General features: G+C 37.3%; 1 protein-coding gene across 2 annotated transcripts in view; it reads left to right on the top strand.

The window, feature by feature from the left end:
• LOC129265053 (AP-4 complex subunit mu-1-like) overlaps window positions 1–21,924 on the top strand; it is a 33,484-nt gene that overhangs the window by 6,245 nt on the left and 5,315 nt on the right. For both annotated transcript variants that reach the window (XR_010294058.1, XM_064101825.1), the window contains exons 2-12: window positions 7,512–7,600; window positions 8,158–8,264; window positions 8,863–8,959; window positions 9,345–9,464; window positions 9,943–10,014; window positions 10,619–10,690; window positions 11,517–11,583; window positions 13,762–13,922; window positions 14,872–14,963; window positions 15,478–15,576; window positions 15,898–16,015. Coding sequence is in view for 1 of the 2 variants with exons in the window: in XM_064101825.1 (XP_063957895.1) it covers window positions 7,512–7,600; window positions 8,158–8,264; window positions 8,863–8,959; window positions 9,345–9,464; window positions 9,943–10,014; window positions 10,619–10,690; window positions 11,517–11,583; window positions 13,762–13,922; window positions 14,872–14,963; window positions 15,478–15,576; window positions 15,898–16,015 (1,094 nt within the window). In the remaining variant the exon portion in view is untranslated. The remainder of the gene's footprint in view (window positions 1–7,511; window positions 7,601–8,157; window positions 8,265–8,862; window positions 8,960–9,344; window positions 9,465–9,942; window positions 10,015–10,618; window positions 10,691–11,516; window positions 11,584–13,761; window positions 13,923–14,871; window positions 14,964–15,477; window positions 15,577–15,897; window positions 16,016–21,924) is intronic.

Here is a 21,924-nt window from a genome sequence, read left to right as displayed (position 1 = left end):
GTATCGAGCTGCAGGGATTATTTATATTCATTTAGTTTGTTGAATGTTGGAGTTCAAGAATGATTTGACAAAGTGTGAGGCATTTTCCTCATATACACGAATTTTATTTTTAGTCAGTTATCCCATCAATGATAACAACGTTCTAGAAAAAGAAAGAACAGAATCAAACAAACCAGTTTCCAATAGTTTTTCTTTATTTAGTCCAAGTAATACCGTTCTGATGAATAATTTATAGAAAAAAATATTATTTCGCAAATGTTAAAATTTATCACGTAATTATAAATAATTAGTATAATACTAATAATTATTTATAATCACGTAATAAATTTTAGTATTTGTGAAATAATCATTTTTATCTATAAATTGTTCATCAAAACGGCATTGCTAGCCGGAAGTACGTCATACATAAGCGGTTCAAGGGTCGACGCTATTGTACTTACGTTGTTTACATGTGGATCGAGGGGTCTACTCGGCATCAGTTAGGTAAGAAACCTTAATTTTTTCACATTTTTATAAGTGTTGTTATATATCACTTTATTTGCAAATCTGCACATTAAAGGAATACAATGTACGCCCAGGACATTTCTCTACAATGAGAAAATGCAGGGCAATAATCAATTTTTAAAACCTTCCTACGCATTAGGCGTAGGAAGGTGTGAAAATCAATGAAATTCATAAAATTCAAGTGATTTTTGTTTCAAAATCTCTGTTTTGGTCCTTCTCTTCTGCGACTATGGGAAGAGTGTCAAGACGTCAATGATGAAGAAGTATATTTCATTATTTTAAAAGTGATCATCATTGCGTCCTCAAGACTACCCTTCCCTCACCCCAAACATCATGACCTTATCGAACTAGATAAAGTGTGATACTTGACATAAATTTATATTAGAAATATCATCTAATTGCTAAAAATAATTTGAAAAATTAATAAAAACTCACTGATTTTTCCACCTCGGGTGACCGTCACTACTCTTGGTTGGTTCAATGGTGTTTGATCGTGACAAATCGAGAAAGAAAATAAAAAATATCACGAAGCCATAGAGGTTCATCCACCTGGATGGATGAAACACTACTCGTGATGCATTCTAGTAAACATGTCTCGATAGCCTCGACAGATTGGCAATTTTGTTTCGTCTAGATAAACATGTTTAAAGAATAAAAAAGTCCAAAAACTCCAAATGGCTATTTTTTTTTGGCTTATCTATAATATTTCTAGTACTATATCCAGAGCATCATTTGTCTGTTTTCCTCTTCCCTTACCCTTTCTTTCTTTTTTCTTCTGAGCGTAATTGAATTCTTTTGATTTTTTATTTCTTCCTTTTTTCTCAGTCTTTGTTCTTTGTTTCTTTTATTCTTTATTTCTTAAGGGGATCTTTCCCCTCCTGAAATTTAAGGGGTATTGTATGTGTACCCTCCCCCCCCCCTCCGCCGCCTGTGACAACAATAATTCTTGTGTAAAAAAAAAAAATAGTGAACAAAATATTGAGTGTCAGGCAGTGGCGTACCCAGCATTTTCCAAAGGGGGGGGGGAATTCGTCCGCCAAAAAATTTGACAAAAAAAAAAAAGGTTTTCAAATGCAAATAAAGGACATTTCGCACCAGAAAAAAAAATTGACAAGCAAAAAAAAAAAAAGGTCTTCAAGTTCAAAAGAGGAAGCCACTTGTGGCTCGTCAGGGGGGGCAGTCTGCCCCCCCCCTGCCCCTTAGGTACGTTAGTGGTGTCAGGTGAGAAAAAGAATACAGTCCCCAGATCACGGAGCTTCCTATTATTATGCTTCACCGGAAACAGGTAGGAGCTTATTGTAACCAGCTCTGTGGTCGCCACTGTTCAGTGGCTAGCTTTCTTTTATTCAGCACAAGAGGGCGTGCTGAGATACTTACGTAGGAGACTATGGACCAGACGAGAATAAGAAAAAATTTCCTTATAATTTTACCCAATTTTGAAACAAATCTTCAATTCAAGGACGATATTTCACTCATTGGACATTGGAATCCTGTTTAAGTAGAACCAAAATCTACGTTTGGGTCGACACAAGAATTGGTAAGTCAGACTCTTTTACTTCACGCGTTCCTACATAGAAATGACAGTGTTAGCGGCACTCGTCTCAGATCAGTCCTACCCCGTACATTTCCCTGTATGGCGAATGGTCGGGGTGAACCAGTGGTAAAGACAACGTATGAGCAGTAACGTTAGATCTTATATTCGGCGGAAACCCGATTTTCGGATCGTTTTTTTTTTTTTACATAGAATGTCACATTATAAAAAAGAAATTACATCTAAATTTACGAAAAAATATATGAAATTCAGAAATATCGTACCTGAGACCGCAGTTACTGCTAATTCCTTTCAAATGATGATCAAAACATAGTCATACTCGATCCTTTTGTTGGTCATCGTAAGTTGCCATCTTGGATGACGTCATCATTCTTACAGACGTATTTACCAGTCGCTATATATCGCGATTCGTGCCACTGCTTTGCGCTTGTCTATGTGCGTGTGTTCGGAACTTGTCACTCGCATTGATTGGCCAGAATATTGAAAATTCTAATCGGTAACGTATATTTTTGATATTTTGCTTGGAATATGCGCAGTATCAAACGAAAGATTAAAGTCTAACGAAAATAGTAGGCCATTTGTGGGCTTAAAAAGGGGTAAACAACAAATCACTATCCCTATCTAGGCATCAAATTATTAAGAGCAAAAATTCGACCCCAATCTACTCCAAAACACAAGGCTCAATTAATGCTGTGCACTACAAACCAATTTTCGAAACACAAATTAAACAACCGTAAACCTGCATGAAAAATGAAAAGATGCATATGGGCAAATGGTTCAAATAATGAAATAAAAACAATGATCTCTCAGTGCAACGTATCCACATAAACAGATTAAATACACAGTTCGACAGCCTCATCCTAAATGGCAAATATCTGTGTATCATAAAAAAGGATGGCACAAAAAGTACTGAATTATGAGCAGTTACATACCATCTCAATGAAATCAGAAAATACTCGCAAAAAGGGAAATGGATCAAATACAGAAAACAGCCACGTACCAACAACTTATGACTGTTTAACTACATGAACTTGACACATGGAACTCAATATCATTACTAGGCATAATGCATGATACACATGAACATACAATGATTGAAAACATGCAAGGGCATATAGTTCATAATTCAGAAAACAAGAATTCTAATTAATATCAGAACAAAACAGAAATCATTCCCCAAACATCACAGTAGGCATATATTAAAGGATGAGTAAATGTTAGATAATCATCACCAGTATGATATCATAAAAACATACCACATCCATGAAATCAACAACACTCTTAACTGGCAAAATCACTCACCCAAAATACATCACAAAAATTAATGACAAACATAACGAAACTGTTTATTGTGATCAACCAAAATCACAAATCAAAATGCAATCCTGTAACATAAAAATAAAGGAATATAATAAAACATCCCGACATAAAATCACTATCAATATTAAAATTATTATAAACAAGGCACTTTAAAGTATGTTGATTGAAGCAAAATATACCTGCAAATAAACATTTAACAAATCATCATGGTAATTGGTATATAAAATCAATTAGGCATCGGTTGATAAATAACTCAAAAGACAGATCCGAATCAAGCGATGAAACTCCCGTTAGTCCGTTCCTCATAATCACATGGTAAAATTGGGAGTCCAATCATAATCAAACATAATGTTCACATCAGTAATGGTCACTATCCAACACATGGAGGTATGACCCTGTCAATCCTTGGGAAAGCTAGCCGAGCGTAAATGGACTTAAGTAACAAATGTCTCTGTTGATAGTCAGGAGATGATGGCCTAAACCGTGAAGCTCTTCCACTGGGAGAGATAGACCAGCAGGACCATGCCCTGGGTTAGCATGGGGCTGGTCTGACGTACGAGTGCACCGACAACCTCCAGGGCAGACAGACCAGCAGGACCATGCCCTGGGTTAGCATGGGGCTGATCTGGTGTACAAGTGCACCGACAACCTCCAGGGCAGACAGACCAGCAGGACCATGCCCTGGGTTAGCATGGGGCCGGTCTGGCGTACAAGTGCGACGACAACCTCCAGGGCAGACAGACCAGCAGGACCATGCCCTGGACTAGCATGGGGCTGATCTGGCGTACAAGTGCGACGACAACCTCCAGGGCAGACAGACCAGCAGGACCATGCCCTGGGTTAGCATGGGGCTGATCTGGCGTACGGGTGCGACGACAACCTCCAGGGCAGACAGACCAGCAGGACCATGCCCTGGGTTAGCATGGGGCTGATCTAGCGTACGAGTGCGACGACAACCTCCAGGGCAGACAGAACAGCAGGACCATGCCCTGGACTAGCATGGGGCTGGTCTGGCGTACAAGTGCGACAACAACCTCCAGGGCAGACAGACCAGCAGGACCATGCCCTGGGTTAGCATGGGGCTGATCTGGCGTACGAGTGTGACGACATCCTTCAGGGCAGACAGACCAGCAGGACCATGCCCTGGGTTAGCATGGGGCTGATCTGGCGTACGAGTGCGACGACATCCTTCAGGGCAGACAGACCAGCAGGACCATGCCCTGGGTTAGCATGGGGCTGATCTGGCGTACGAGTGCGACGACAACCTCCAGGGCAGACAGACCAGCAGGACCATGCCCTGGGTTAGCATGGGGCTGGTCTGGCGTACGAGTGTGACGACAACCTCCAGGGCAGACAGACCAGCAGGACCATGCCCTGGACTAGCATGGGGCTGATCTGGCGGACGAGCACGACATCCTTCAGGAGTGGACAGTTCAGCAGGGCCAAGCCTAGGGTAGCAAGGGAACTGATCTGGAGGGCGAGTATGGCATGCGACATCAGTCCAGAAGGAATGAACATGGGTATTAGCGATTGAGATGCTAGCCAAGTACGGACATTCAGTTGGAGGTGACGCACGCAGGGTGAACGACTGAAAGTTCTGCGAGATCAACCCATCCACGAAACATGGTACCCGCGCTGGATAGATAACTTGTGCAGTAGAGCTACTGCTGCTGACATTAGCCGGGCAAGGAGGCATAGCGGTTACCGCAGTGTTTGCTCTGTGGCAGTAACTCGCGTTGAAGGGTAACACCAAATCGGCCGATGGTGTAACGGACACGGTATCAACACTACTAGAAGTGTCAAACATGTGATCAAGAGGCAGCACGGTACCTCCACGGTCAAGGATAAGGTTGCTTCCTATGCAGCGATCCAGTAGCATATTGAGTGATATGTTAGGCAAAACTGTCTCATCAGGCAAAGTCAAGTTAGGGAAAATTGTCACATCCGGCAAAGTCAAGGTAGGCAAAACTGTCACATCAGGCAAAGAAAGTTGGGCAAAACTGTTACATCAGGCAAGGTCAAGTTAGTTTGAAATTGTCACATCTGACAAAAAGCAAGGACCATGGTTCTGACTAGGATCCAAATCAAGGGACTCTGTAAAACTGTAGGTCACATTGGATTGGCAACAATCCCAAATTACCAAAGACCGACAATCATCGGCAGAAAGTGGACAGCAACTCGATCCACTCGGAGTAGTAAAGGCAACATTGCCATGCCAACAATCAATGCGATGGAGAGAAGAAGTTCTGAAATCACTCAAACGTGAAACTGGAGGAGAACATGAACTGCTTTCATAAGTGTCTGTAAATGTACACTCCTGGGACAATGAGGGCACACTGGCATCGGTATCCTGACAAATTACATCACTAACATTAGACCCTACATTATCTTTCCTTGTTTCATTTACGTCTCTCATGTGACCAATAAGCACATCATCTCCATTATTAACCACACCAACATTAGCTAATTTAGCTTCATGTCCATTTTCCTCATTCCATAACTGTTGCACATCACATTGGTCACTTTCATAAACCAGACTATCATTAGTTGCATACTCAACCTCTTCATTCCATCCTTTCTTGTCAGCCCTGTTTGTTATATACACCTCACCATCACTAGTTGTGTATCCATCATCAGCATTACATTGTTTCACATTAACTATGTTAGAGTCATTACCTCCACCATCACTACTCTTGTAGCCATCATCTACATTGCATGGTTTCATTTCACCTTTGTTAGTTTCATGCACCCCACCATCACTGGTCTCTTCTCTTCGGTCTTCATTCTGAGATTTACACTCATTACTGTTAGATTAATTCATCTCGCTATCACTCCTTTCATATCCATCATCTTCTTTGTGTATGTTAGTGTTTACTGGTGTGACCGTAGTCCCTAATGTATAATAATATAATAATAATAATAATATAGGTATATTTACCCAGGGAAGCCACTTCAGTTTCGAAAACTGTTCTACCAGCGGGCCCTGCTATTATTATTACCCCGGCTTTAGCTGAGCTGCCTAGGCGCTCAAGCATTCAAGGAATTTCTTCCTACCGGGTACCCATTCACCTCACCTGGGTTGAGTGCAGCACAATGTGGATGAGTTTCTTGCTGAAGGAAATTACGCCATGGCTGGGATTCGAACCCACGACCCTCTGTTTCAAAGTCAGAAGACTAATCCACTGGGCCACAACGCTCATGATTATCAATCCCATGACTATCATCCATTTCACTCTCATTTTTCTCACATTCCCCATCATTTGAAATGTGATCGGTATGTATGCCGGCGAGATCCACATCAGACAAACAAGGTAGAGCTGCTCTAGATGACGAACCAGCTGCCACCATGCCATGGGTTAATAAGGGCCAACTTAATGTAAAAGAAGTAAATAAACTTTGAGGTTAGGTGTAACTGTCTTTAATAACCATGGCCAAGAGACCAACACTAGATGGCGCGCTTACAATTTGCGCTTGCAACATCGAATTATCATTATAATACTAAAACAACATACTGGCGCAGGTTCGTACTAACACACACTGTCGGTGAATGGGGATTATAGTAAAATGTCAGAAATTGTTAAATAAATCCCCAGAAACGACGGTTATTCCTGTCCATTGATCGCGATACGAAATGGTGTGAAGCTTCTCACTGAACAGGGACTTCCTTTCACTACACGTTTTCCCACTGACACAATAACAACTGACTCGGACACTTTTTCAAACAACAAAAATAGTCTTTTTCTTTTTTTCTTTCTGGCAAGAATTGGCTTTAACTCATGTGAACTAATGAGAACATGGGGGCGATTAATCAGCCCCGATGGCCTTTTTTGGGTCTACTGGTAAGTTCTTTTTATTTTGGGTCTCCTTATCTCGACTTGAAAGAAAAATGTAATGAGATGCATGATGGAGTTAATTGAGGGTACAGCAAGAGTTCATTGACTTACCTCATACAACTACATATTTGATAGGATTCTATCTGTCTTTCTTTTCAAGTGGAGAATATGTGCCCAAAAGCATGAATGTGTTCAAAATAGATGATTATATAACTTATTCTTGGATTGTCAGTAACATACATGTTAATGTACATTATTCTCTTCCAATCCTTGTTATTCTCTTAATGGTGAATATTTCTCAGATCAGGAACATGGGATTCCAAAGTTTGGAGAAGTTTTCAGGTCTTTCCTTAATAAGAACCTCGAAGAAAAAGATCTACTTCCAGTTATGGTAAACATCATTAAACATGATTATTATTTTTTTTATTATTTGTAAGGAAAACAAAATTTTGATAAATATCAAGTTATGAAATATCTGATTGTTTCATTTACTATTCACTTCTAGATACAGGTATTACATATTTAGACTTCTGCAAGAAATGTATTTTACAATGAATCTAGATTTATTTTTTCCTTCCATGAGCGTCTTTAAATGGTGTGTGCACTTTATAAAATTATACCATTATTATTATTATTATTATTATTTTTATTGCTGTTGTTATTACTATTATTATTATAATTATTATTATTTAATTCATATTATTAACTATATTATTGCTAATATTTTTCGGATTTGTTTCCTTTTTGCACTGGATGTGGTAAGCGTTTATTCAGTGTATTATTTGGCCCGTGAATTTTCTTCAAAAGATGCTTGGTCCATTAAATAAAACTTTGGGAAAACGATATCACCTAAGTGTGCAGCCTTTCAAACCAGGAGTCTGTGTATTGCTTGACTATAAAATGTCAGTAGTTTTGATTTCAGTCATTTTTCTTGTCCCATCTTTACAGGAAGTAAGTGGCAAGTACATCATTCACATAAAGTGCAATGGTATATATTTTATATGTTCTGCATCACAAGATGAACCACCTTTTGCAGCTTTGGAATTATTAGAAAGGTAAAAAGAATTCAATTGTTTTGGCTGAGTACACAAATATGTTGGATTACGTAAGAGTTGAATAATTTTGTATATGTTTTTCCTTTTTTTATTAACATGCTGTTAACCTGTATTTTTGCATCTTCACAACTATCATAATATTTAATATTATTCCTTTATAATTTGATAAAGTTGATCAACAAATCTGAATTGAGAGCCCTATGAACCCTATGAATATTTTTCATATTTAAAAGAATTCTTTGCATTTTGTTTGCTTGTGACAACAGCATGAATTCTGCAGACAAAATAATGCTTTAACTGACCTTGTGAAAAATAAAAGCAGTTGCCAAATTACTTCTAATGTTCATCTGATTGGTTTTGAGCTAGCTTGCTTTTCCATCTATTTATGTCCACAGGATAACTTTCACCAGAATGATTCCAAGTTAAAATTCTGGTCTCTTCAATGCTGATTTATAATGTGTGATTCATTTGTATGTTTCAGTATCATTTCTCTCAATAATTAAGGCATAACTGATTAAGTTTTTTCATTTTATGAGATAAAGATGGAATTTGAATTGACAATATTCTTTCTATATTTTTCTCATTTTTATCTTATTAGATTGAGCGGGTTAGTGAAAGACTTTTGTGGTATTGTATCAGAAGAAGCCATTGTTCAGAACTCTGCTCTGGTATATGAATTATTAGATGAAATTATGGTAAGCCTCTCACTGTTCATTGTAAATAGATGATAACTTAGAATCAAAATAGCAATAGCTGCAGATATTCTCTTGATGATCACATTATTTTATGTAATGCTACAAATTATTCTATACCTCTGGAGAGTGACATAAAGCTAAAGTTATATATGACTTGAACAAATTATTGCTCTCAATTATTTTAAATTGAGTCAGGTGAAGTTGAGATACGTGCATATATATATATATATATATATATATATTGATTTATATTTTATAATATGATTTTGGGACAGTACTTACTACTTCAACCCATAGTTTGCAGCCTTATATTCATTCAGACCCTATATAGACCAGTGATAGCTTGTATTGATATATATATTTTAATTTATATTTTTTCTAATAGGATTGTGGTATAGTACTCACTACTTCAACCCGTAGTTTGAAGCCTTATATTCAGACTGATCCCATACCAGTGAAAGCTGATAGGCAGATTGAAGGAATCCTTGGTATCGCACCTGGATTGGTATGGCATTACTTGACAATTCACACCAAACATCTATATTTTCTACCTATTTTTCAAATAATTGCTCAACCAGTATTGTAAACAAGCGTAGTTGATTCTATTTCTATGCACTGTACAGAGTAAACATTCAGAGTTGTTTATAAGTTTATAAATGTATAATTAGGCATCAGATATCCGATCTTCCTCTTCCATATAATTTGCTACTACCCACTAGTCAGCAACATCTGTTGAAACTTTTTTCTTCCAAATCTTTCTCTGATCTGAATGATGATATGTATTTGATAATTTTGTAATTTTTATGGTGTGTTAAAATCTTGAAAGGGCATGCATAATAGAAATTAAAATGTGTATACTGAGAAAATTTAAGCCATTGAAATGACACCATGATCATATTGTTTAAACATTTCATTAATGAATTGCTATTTTACTTTGGTCCAAACTTTTTCTAAAGATGGTTTCTCTCTCTCTTCTATTTTAGTTTGGTTCTGATTTTCAAATTGCTCCAAGTAATTCTCCTGATAAGCCATTATCTCTTAGTCAACATTCTCAGGTAATTTTTTATTCGAATTAATTTTTGTATTTGTATGTGTGCAAATGAACTACAACCTGGTACATCCAGAGTTTATTCTGTCCAGTAAAATGTTCAATGTTTTTAGTTCATGAATCCACATGATGTACTAAATTATTAAGAAATTTTGGTTTACTGTATTTTTTTCCTTCACATTTCAAATTTGTTTTCTTATTAATTTCCAAGTTAAAAAAGGTATGTCTTTCACTGATTATAAAAATAAAAACCATATTCTCTGATAATAGCAATAAAGAATAAGTGTTTGTGTGTTTTTTGTTACCTATGTATTTGTAGAGCCCCAATTATAAGCAGTCTAGCTTCAGGGGTCCTGATCATTATAATTATGTACCTTGTAACTTGTATTTGATTTAAGACCCTGATATTATGTTCTGTATTATTATTGGTATTGTGTCATTTCTGAAAATATTTTGATATTCTTAATGGTCAATAAAATTGAATTGAATTAAGATTTTTTTTTTTAAAGAAATAAATTCATAGTAATGCCATGATAACCATCAAATATGTATTCGTAATATGTTGTTCTTTAATAAGAAATTAGATGATTTTTTTGAAATTTAATTTCTAGGCACTTGGCAGTCAGAAAAATGAAGTTTACTTGGACATCATTGAAAGGATGACTGTGCTTGTAGCAGTCAATGTAAGTTGCTTAATATATGATGTACTTTTTATTATTTATTAAATCACATGACTTAGATATGTGGAATCCTTTATCTCTTCTTAAAGAATGATTAATTGATTATGTGAAGTATCCATAATCCATGTAGTGTAGTCCTAAAGATTTTAAATTATGATTTTATTGGTCATATTTGAAATTACTCTGGAAAGAAGTATTGTACATGTGATTCGAGGAATGTATTTTTTGTGGACTTTGTATAGATAAGAATTGACTTGAGGTATTATGTTCTAGTAGATTCATTACTTAGAATATTAGTGGTTAAAAATTCTTCTATATTAAGGTTTTATTAGAACTACATTTGTCATACTCCCCTCACTCGTAATCATGGGTAGGATCCCTTGAATATCCCCACCCCTCCTCTTGTGTTTCCTCACCTCCTTTTTTTCCCTCATCCTAGTTTTCCCTCATCACCACCACCATTGTCATCGTCACATCAGATGTAGTTGTATGTGTGTCATTGTCAATTTAGGATGTTTTTTCTTTGTCAAACAAGATGATATAATGTTAGTTATATTAAGGCCACCGCACACCTTACGACCCGACTGGTCTATGACTGGTCTGCGACCTAGTGAAGAGAAATGTGACGTCACAGCACTTGTCAGCTTGAGAGTTGCAGACCGGTCAGAGACAAGTCGCAAGGAAAATCGTAAGGATTTGACATGTCGAATCCTTATGACTGGATCACAAGCTCAATCCAACTTCCAGCCAATCAGAAAGCAGAGTTGCACGACGAGTCCAGTCGGGTCGTAAGGTGTGCGGTGGCCTTTAGATGTTGTTATCTTTACAGGGTACTGTTATCCAGAGTGAGTTGAATGGTACAGTACATCTGAGAAGCTTTCTTATTGGAAACCCTGGTGAGTAAGACATATGCCTTAATCAAAATCAGTACAGTTTCAATTGCAATTTCTTCATGATGAATATAATTGAATAAAAATATCCTCAAATAGTATTGCTGGTAATAGGTTAAGTGAGAGTCCTGTGGTTATACTAATGAACTAAGCAGGCTAGAATGGGATGGGTGACCAGACGGTGAAACAACATTTGCTCCTGCAACATTTGCTCCGGTCTTAAAGATAAATTCCAGTATTGGTAACAATCTCAAAATGACTTTTTACAGAATCTAATATAATGACCACCAAAGTGTCTGTTTGTATGAATAAAAAATATGTGCCAAAGGATTCTGGAAGAAATTGTGTAATTGCTGAGAAATAAGCAAAATAAGCGCGGATTCGGTCACTTCCGTCGGGTCTTTATTCCAGCAATAATAATACACTGTCCCACGTGTGCCTATCTGTGTTGGTGATCTTCAGTGTGAACATTTTTCAGCGTAGATTTCAAGATTTCAGAAAGTTCAGTTCATGTAACTGTACCAGAACTAGATCTTCAATGATATACTGACAATTAAGCCTGGTTTGACAGACTTTCTCATGAAATAAGTGTTTACTGCAATTACTGGCATTTCTCTTTAATATATCACAGGTCATAGGGTTAGAATTAGGATTGTAATTCAGTTTTGGGGTCCGAATAATGTAAAGATAAGGATTAGGGTTTATTTAGTTTTGGAGGGTAGATTTAATGTTTGGCTCAGCGTGCAGATTTTTCATTGGAGCAGTTGTCGCCGGAGCAAATGTCATGGAACCGACCAGACATCCTGGATTTCAAGGGACAGTCCCATATTTCACTAATTTGTCCTGTATCCCTTGCAACCCTGTCTGGAACGCTGTTTTGTCCCGTATTTCACAATTTTGAACACATTTATATGAGAATATTCATGCATTTTACTTTTTCTCACATGTGTAAACAATAAAGGGAAACGCACAAAGAATTTTTGGAAAGAAATCTTTATACATTATTTTTATGAAATTTTTCGTAAAGCCTATGTAGAGAAATCTTCTGTTATTAGCAAAGTGTATGTGCATGTACCTAGATAGTTTTTTCAATGTCTTTGCATCAATTGGTGGGCTTCATTCTATTTGGCTAGTTTGACCAGGAGAGTTGAATTCTAATTAATATACATAATTTACTGTAGGAGAAACTGACATAGAGATGGGGGGGGGGGACTTACGGACATGGATCCCCAAAAAATTTAGGACTAAGAAAATAAAAGAGAGAAAGAGAAAAGGAAAGAGTGAAATATGGTGTAAATTTCTACATGTGTCAAAATCTATTTAAATAGAAAATGTTACAATTTTTGCTCGCCCATACGTTTTAGATATTTTGCCCTTTGTGCCATGTCTAGCCCCCCAAATTTTTTAGGGCTCATACCGTCAACGGTATGACATTGAAGTGTCCCGTATTTTGACTGCCCGAATCTGGTCACCCTGAGTATGGGACAGAACTGTATGGTCACCATTGTCATCCAATATGTTGAGATAGAGAGATATTTCAATTAACTTTAAAAGATCAATGAATATACTTATTGCATTTTCAATTGCTTTAAAGGAGAATGAAACTCCTGAAACCAGTTGAATTCATATAAAAGAGAAAAATCAAAGAAACAGAATAATGAAATGTGAGGAAAATCGAATGAATAAGAAGAAAGTTATGAGCATTTGAATATTGAGATCACTATTGGTATGTAGATACTCCCATTGGCAATGCGAATATTATCTGTGATCTCACACACATACAACTTCCCAATTACTTGAGTAGATATTTCACTTCGATTTTCTTTTCTATTGCAAGATTAGGTGTTCTTTTTTGTGAGAGGATATGTAAGAGAAGTTTCACAAGGTTATATGAATTTGTCATACCATCGGAATGAGCAAAAAAAAAGATATACATGTACTATGGGGTATATTTTGGTGTCCAAACGGACGAGATGTACATGTGTGACATCACAGGTCTTATTGCATTGCCAGTTGGATAATCTCTTGCTCCCAAAGGTTCCATTATCCTTTAAATGGAGTTTTCCCCATAATGTCACATAAAAGAATAAAGTAGGTCAAAGTCTATAGGCCATATACTTCTTGATATTAATTCATGTTTTGTTTACATTTTTTAACAGCCCTTATTATTTTATATCATTACAGAACTTGTGATTGGTTTAAGTGAAGACCTTATGATAGGTAGAGGTAGTCCAATCAGTACTGGACCAGGAGTTAGATTAGACCATGTTCAGTTCCATCCTGCTATTAGTCTAGCTGAGTTTGAGCAGCAGAGGGTCTTAAGAACTCAAAGCCAAGAAGGAGAGGTAAATTTTAAACAACTTTATGCACCATCCTCCCCCAAAAAAGTTTTAAGGCCACTGCACACCTTATGATTGGTCTGCGAACTGATTTTGGAATAACACATAGTAGAATTCGATGCTATTATATTGAGACATGGAATACCTTACTGTGTAATGTTCTAAATCATTGTACCAATACCTATGTTCAAATCTGTCACTATGCTACCATCCTTATTAGAATAAAAGTGAATTTAATATGTAGTCGTAATGATGTCATAGTAATCATACAATTGGCTATGATTTGAAACTAATTTGGCCTTTACTAAAAATAAAGGCTTGCAATCATCCAAAATTTTTATATTAGTATTCTTTCAGTTAATTTGAACCTCAAATAAAAACATACTTTTCATTCACATTTTCAGATAATGAGCACAATGCGATTTGTTCCAAAATTGGATCGTGGTCCAGTTGTAAGGTCCACTGGTCTATATTGTGTAACGTAATTTTGAAATGGTCTCAGATGAAGTTTAGTTTTGATAATTATTTCAAGGGAAATTAAATTTTTTTTTTCATATAATTCATGATTGAGCTTCCACTGATATTTGAGCGCTTCCTACTTTTCCAAAGTCCATGTAGAAAACTTTAAACAACTTATAATTGTGGTATTAAAATAGAAATATTGTTTGTCTGTATTATATGAAATTTTCATATCTAAATATGTAAAAGCAAGATTTTACCCCCTTTTATCACTTATGTGTTGATTTCTAATCTTGTCATTTATAGTTTTGTCTTATCAAGGGTTTTTCTCCTTTGATTTCACAGACAATATGATTAAATATGGCTTTTCTAATCACAGAAGCATCAATTGTTTTTATAACTTTGTACCATTTCTGTTCTGATTTTAAGAACCTGTAATGCTATTGTAATGTTTAGTTTTGTTTCATCAAGGTTTGTTTCTCCTTTTATTTCACAGACAACATTAATGAAATATGGTATTTCTAATCATCTTTCCAATAAACTTCCATTCCAAGTAGAGGCATCAGTGGCAGAGATTACTGAAAAACAGTAAGATTTTATGGTGTCCTGTAACATGCTTAAATCCTAAGATCTCATTTATCCTACACAGGTGCATTAAGCAAACCATTTATATCATTTAGAAATATAATGAAAAATCAGCATATTATTTTGTACACTATTTAACACTTGGCATAACTTTGTTATACACATTTATAAAAGAGAATAACCATGGTCCTTTCACAAGATATAAAGTAACATTTGTCCATGTTATTTCATCTTGACAGCAATTGTTTATCAGATAAAATGTCTTTGTGTTCATGATTGGTTTCTATAATCAATCAGGAACTCTGGAAGATGTTTTTTTTCCAGCTAATTGCCTTTGTTGGGGTCAGCCATAGACAAGGATTACTCATTTTGGGGTACCACCCTCTCATTGTACATACTTATAACTTGGTCATTTTTGTACTTTTTATATTATATTGCTTGTCATATGCTGAGAAAACTATATTGGATTGAATTGAAATTAAACTTTGAAGTAATATTCCTTATTTCTTTTGCTTAGGATTGTGGAAGTAGAACTTCATGTAATGTGTCATGTTGATCAGAGACACCATGCTGTCAATGTCAAACTCAACTTACCACTACCCAAAGCTACTACAGAGTAAGTCATGGAAGCATAAACCTACTCAAGTGTATAATTTCCATTTATTATTTTGTTCTGGTTCAGGTTAAGATTGACTTTGTAATTCATTGTACAGTCAGTCATTGTAATTCATTTTAGGCAATAGTTTGTTATATTTTTAATAGCAATGAGATTTTTAGACCGATAGCTTGATAACATTAACATGGTCTCTGAGCATGTGTTTTGTTTTGCTTACATTTCTCAGAAATCCAGCATAATACATTTTTTTAAACATGGAATTAAAAAAGTTTTATTTGAATAATTGTAAATCATAGTTAATCATATTTTAATATTTTACAGTGTATCCCCAAGCCTACCATCACAAAGTCAAACCATGGAGTATAAACGAGGAGACAGATCAGCAGTGTGGTGTATTAAGAAGATGATAGGTGGTAATAAACATACAGCTAGACTAAGGGTGAGTCACTTAAGATAATAGCTGGTAGTAAACATACAGCTAGACTAAGGGTGAGTCACTTAGGATGCTAGGTGGTAGTTAACATACGGCTAGACTAAGGGTGAGTCACTTAAGGTGATGGGTGGTAGTTAACATACGGCTAGACTAAGTGTGAGTCACTTAAGATGATGGGTGGTAGTAAACATACAGCTAGATTAAGGGTGAGTCACTTAAGATGATGGGTGGTAGTAAACATACAGCTAGACTAAGGGTGAGTCACTTAAGATGCTAGGTGGTAGTTAACATACGGCTAGACTAAGGGTGAGTCACTTAAGATGATGGGTGGTAGTAAACATACAGCTAGACTAAGGGTGAGTCACTTAAGATGATAGCTGGTAGTAAACATACAGCTAGACTAAGGGTGAGTCACTTAAGATGATAGCTGGTAGTAAACATACAGCTAGACTAGGGGTGAGTCACTTAAGATGATAGGTAGTAGGAAACATACAGCTAGACTAAGGGTGAGTCACTTAAGATAATAGCTGGTAGTAAACATACAGCTAGACTAGGGGTGAGTCACTTAAGATGCTAGGTGGTAGTTAACATACAGCTAGACTAAGGGTGAGTCACTTAAGATGATAGGTGGTAGTAAACATACAGCTAGATTAAGGGTGAGTCACTTAAGATGATGGGTGGTAGTAAACATACAGCTAGACTAAGGGTGAGTCACTTAAGATGCTAGGTGGTAGTTAACATACGGCTAGACTAAGGGTGAGTCACTTAAGATGATGGGTGGTAGTAAACATACAGCTAGACTAAGGGTGAGTCACTTAAGATGATAGGTGGTAGTAAACATACAGCTAGACTAAGGGTGAGTCACTTAAGATGATAGCTGGTAGTAAACATACAGCTAGACTAAGGGTGAGTCACTTAGGATGCTAGGTGGTAGTTAACATACGGCTAGACTAAGGGTGAGTCACTTAAGGTGATGGGTGGTAGTTAACATACGGCTAGACTAAGTGTGAGTCACTTAAGATGATGGGTGGTAGTAAACATACAGCTAGATTAAGGGTGAGTCACTTAAGATGATGGGTGGTAGTAAACATACAGCTAGACTAAGGGTGAGTCACTTAAGATGCTAGGTGGTAGTTAACATACGGCTAGACTAAGGGTGAGTCACTTAAGATGATGGGTGGTAGTAAACATACAGCTAGACTAAGGGTGAGTCACTTAAGATGATAGGTGGTAGTAAACATACAGCTAGACTAAGGGTGAGTCACTTAAGATGATAGCTGTCAGTAAACATACAGCTAGACTAGGGGTGAGTCACTTAAGATGATAGGTAGTAGGAAACATACAGCTAGACTAAGGGTGAGTCACTTAAGATAATAGCTGGTAGTAAACATACAGCTAGACTAGGGGTGAGTCACTTAAGATGCTAGGTGGTAGTTAACATACAGCTAGACCAAGGGTGAGTCACTTAAGATGATAGGTGGTAGTAAACATACAGCTAGATTAAGGGTAAGTCACTTAAGATGATGGGTGGTAGTAAACATACAGCTAGACTAGGAGTGAGTCACTTAAGATGCTAGGTGGTAGTTAACATACGGCTAGACTAAGGGTGAGTCACTTAAGGTGATGGGTGGTAGTTAACATAAGGCTAGACTAAGTGTGAGTCACTTAAGATGATGGGTGGTAGTAAACATACAGCTAGATTAAGGGTGAGTCACTTAAGATGATGGGTGGTAGTAAACATACAGCTAGACTAAGGGTGAGTCACTTAAGATGCTAGGTGGTAGTTAACATACGGCTAGACTAAGGGTGAGTCACTTAAGATGATGGGTGGTAGTAAACATACAGCTAGACTAAGGGTGAGTCACTTAAGATGATAGCTGGTAGTAAACATACAGCTAGACTAAGGGTGAGTCACTTAAGATGATAGCTGGTAGTAAACATACAGCTAGACTAGGGGTGAGTCACTTAAGATGCTAGGTGGTAGTTAACATACAGCTAGACCAAGGGTGAGTCACTTAAGATGATAGGTGGTAGTAAACATACAGCTAGATTAAGGGTAAGTCACTTAAGATGATGGGTGGTAGTAAACATACAGCTAGACTAGGAGTGAGTCACTTAAGATGCTAGGTGGTAGTTAACATACGGCTAGACTAAGGGTGAGTCACTTAAGGTGATGGGTGGTAGTTAACATAAGGCTAGACTAAGTGTGAGTCACTTAAGATGATGGGTGGTAGTAAACATACAGCTAGATTAAGGGTGAGTCACTTAAGATGATGGGTGGTAGTAAACATACAGCTAGACTAAGGGTGAGTCACTTAAGATGCTAGGTGGTAGTTAACATACGGCTAGACTAAGGGTGAGTCACTTAAGATGATGGGTGGTAGTAAACATACAGCTAGACTAAGGGTGAGTCACTTAAGATGATAGCTGGTAGTAAACATACAGCTAGACTAAGGGTGAGTCACTTAAGATGATAGGTAGTAGGAAACATACAGCTAGACTAAGGGTGAGTCACTTAAGATAATAGCTGGTAGTAAACATACAGCTAGACTAAGGGTGAGTCACTTAAGATGATAGCTGGTAGTAAACATACAGCTAGACTAAGGGTGAGTCACTTAAGATGATAGCTGGTAGTAAACATACAGCTAGACTAGGGGTGAGTCACTTAAGATGATAGGTAGTAGGAAACATACAGCTAGACTAAGGGTGAGTCACTTAAGATAATAGCTGGTAGTAAACATACAGCTAGACTAGGGGCGAGTCACTTAAGATGCTAGGTGGTAGTTAACATACAGCTAGACTAAGGGTGAGTCACTTAAGATGATAGGTGGTAGTAAACATACAGCTAGATTAAGGGTGAGTCACTTAAGATGATGGGTGGTAGTTAACATACGGCTAGACTAAGGGTGAGTCACTTAAGATGATAGGTAGTAGGAAACATACAGCTAGCCTAAGGGTGAGTCACTTAAGATGATAGGTGGTAGTAAACATACAGCTAGACTAAGGGTGAGTCACTTAAGATGCTAGGTGGTAGTTAACATACGGCTAGACTAAGGGTGAGTCACTTAAGATGATAGGTGGTAGTAAACATACAGCTAGACTAAGGGTGAGTCACTTAAGATAATAGCTGGTAGTAAACATACAGTTAGACTAAGGGTGAGTCACTTAAGATGATAGGTGGTAGTTAATATACGGCTAGAATAAGGTTGAGTCACTTAAGATGATAGGTGGTAGTAAACATACAGCTAGACTAGGGGTGAGTCACTTAAGATAATAGCTGGTAGTAAACAACAGCTAGACTAGGGGTGAGTCACTAAAGATGATAGCTAGTAGTAAACATACAGCTAGACTAAGGGTGAGTCACTTAAGATGATAGGTAGTAGTAAACATACAGCTAGACTAAGGGTGAGTCACTTAAGATGATAGGTGGTAGTTAAGATACGGCTAGACTAAGGGTGAGTCACTTAAGATGATAGGTAGTAGTAAACATACAGCTAGAATAGGGGTGAGTCAATTAAGATGATAGGTGGTAGTTAACATACAGGTAGACTTAGGTTGAGTCGCTTAACCCTATCTAGGCCGGGGTATTTTTGGAGTTCATATGGCTGGGGGGGGGGGCCTCTCAGGCCCCCCTTGAGATCTCGGCCGTTGGCCGCGCGATTTCGCCGAAAATTGGCACGCAGGTTGTCATGGACATAATCTACAAAACTCTATAGCAGGGGCCGCGGAACGGTTTTCAAAGTGGGGGGGCTGACCATGCAAAAAATCACAATCGTATGGTAATTTTTACGTTTTTGTACATGGTTTTGGAAAAAAGTGGGGGGGCTGAAGCCCCCCCAGCCCCCCCGCTTCGGCGGCCCCTGTATAGTAAGTTTTTTCATGCAAATTGCTATTAAGCGATTATGCTAATTTATGCATAATTAGTATGCGAAATCATACTTTTCCCTCGAACTCCCTAAATAAAGCTCCAAATGTTCCAATTTTTTGCATAAATCTCTTTTTGGCTTTCCTAGCAAGTGTACATGAAAAAAGTTGCGATATCGGATCAATTTCTTATGTATTTTATTGTTTTTTTCAATTTCTTAAGTATTTTCTTGTGTTTTAGACCTTTTGTTTTTCATTGTTTTTTCAATTGAATTTGTTGGGGACTCTTCTGAGATCATAAACAGCATAAAATAAATACATTTAGACCAGCAAAACTAAAAATAATCATACATTGGTTGAAAACACAATTTGCATTGACTTTGTACACACAAAATCACGTTTTTGAGCAATTTTTGGTCTGACATACACTTACATAATGTTGGGTAATTTGGAACGGCGTACCTGGGTGATGCAAAACTGGTCTCAAAAGTTGCGCAAGACTTGAAAGTAAAAAGTCAGTGAGCGACGCGGTCAAAAAACTTCGCGCGGCGAAAATATTGCGCGAATTGTTGAGGGGGGGCCTCCGATGCCCCCCGGCCTGGATAGGGTTAAGGTGAGAGGTAGTAGTAAACATACAGCTAGACTAAGGGTGAGACACTTAAGATGATAGCTGGTAGTAAACATACAGCTGGACCAAGGGTGAGTCACTTAAGATGATAGGTGGTAGTAAACATACAGCTGGACCAAGGGTGAGTCACTTAAGATGATAGGTGGTAGTTAACATACAGCAAGAATAAGGGTGAGTCACTTAAGATGATAGCTGGTAGTAAACATACAGCTAGACTAAGGGTGAGTCACTTAAGATGATAGCTGGTAGTAAACACACAGCTAGACTAAGGGTGAGTCACTTAAGATGATAGGTGGTAGTTAACATACAGCTAGAATAAGGGTGAGTCACTTAAGATGATAGCTGGTAGTAAACATACAGCTAGACTAAGGGTGAGTCACTTAAGATGATAGCTGGTAGTAAACATACAGCTAGACTAAGGGTGAGTCACTTAAGATGATAGATGGTAGTAAACATACAGCTAGACTAAGGGTGAGTCACTTAAGATGATAGGTGGTAGTTAACATACAGCTAGAATAAGGGTGAGTCACTTAAGATGATAGATGGTAGTAAACATACAGCTAGACTAAGGGTGAGTCACTTAAGATGATAGCTGGTAGTAAACATACAGCTAGACTAAGGGTGAGTCACTTAAGATGATAGCTGGTAGTAAACATACAGCTAGACTAAGGGTGAGTCACTTAAGATGATAGATGGTAGTAAACATACAGCTAGACTAAGGGTGAGTCACTTAGGATGATAGGTGGTAGTTAACATACAGCTAGAATAAGGGTGAGTCACTTAACCCTCAAGCTCCCGGGGTATTTTGATTCTTGTCATTCCCGGGGGGGGGGGGCCATTATGGCCCCCCCTTAAGATCTCGGCCGCCGATCGCGCGAACGACGCAAAAATTTGCACGATGGTAGTGTGTGATGTAATCTACAAGGCTGTATGGTAAAATTTTCCAAAATATTGAGATTTTATTTTATATGAATTAATTATGCTAATTTATGCATAAATCATACTTTTTGCTCTAATTCACTAAATAAAGCTCCTAGAATGCTAATTTTTGGTAAAAATATTCTTTGTAGCATTCTTAACAATCGCAATTAAAAAAAACTTCGGTTTGGAAATCAATTTCTTATGTATTTTATTGTTTTATGAATTTCTTATGTATTTCTTTGTTTTTTTACTTTTTGTTTTTTATTGTTTTTTCAATGGAAATCGTTCCAGACTTAATTCTGATCATAAACAAGGCAAAATTAATTAAGTTTAATCATTAAAAGTAGAAATAATGATACATTTATGAATTTTGGCTAAATACACTATTTGCATTGGATTTGTACATGAAATCACGTTTATGAGCAATTTTGGGTCTGACATGCACTTATATAATGTTGCGTAATGTCGTAACCGCGTACCCGGGCGTCACAAATTTGGTCTC

This window comes from Lytechinus pictus, chromosome 7 (assembly GCF_037042905.1).
Source record: "Lytechinus pictus isolate F3 Inbred chromosome 7, Lp3.0, whole genome shotgun sequence".
Taxonomy (NCBI): Eukaryota; Metazoa; Echinodermata; class Echinoidea; order Temnopleuroida; family Toxopneustidae; genus Lytechinus; species Lytechinus pictus.
Note: the sequence above shows the minus strand (reverse complement) of the source record. Positions and strands in the feature narration are given on the sequence as shown.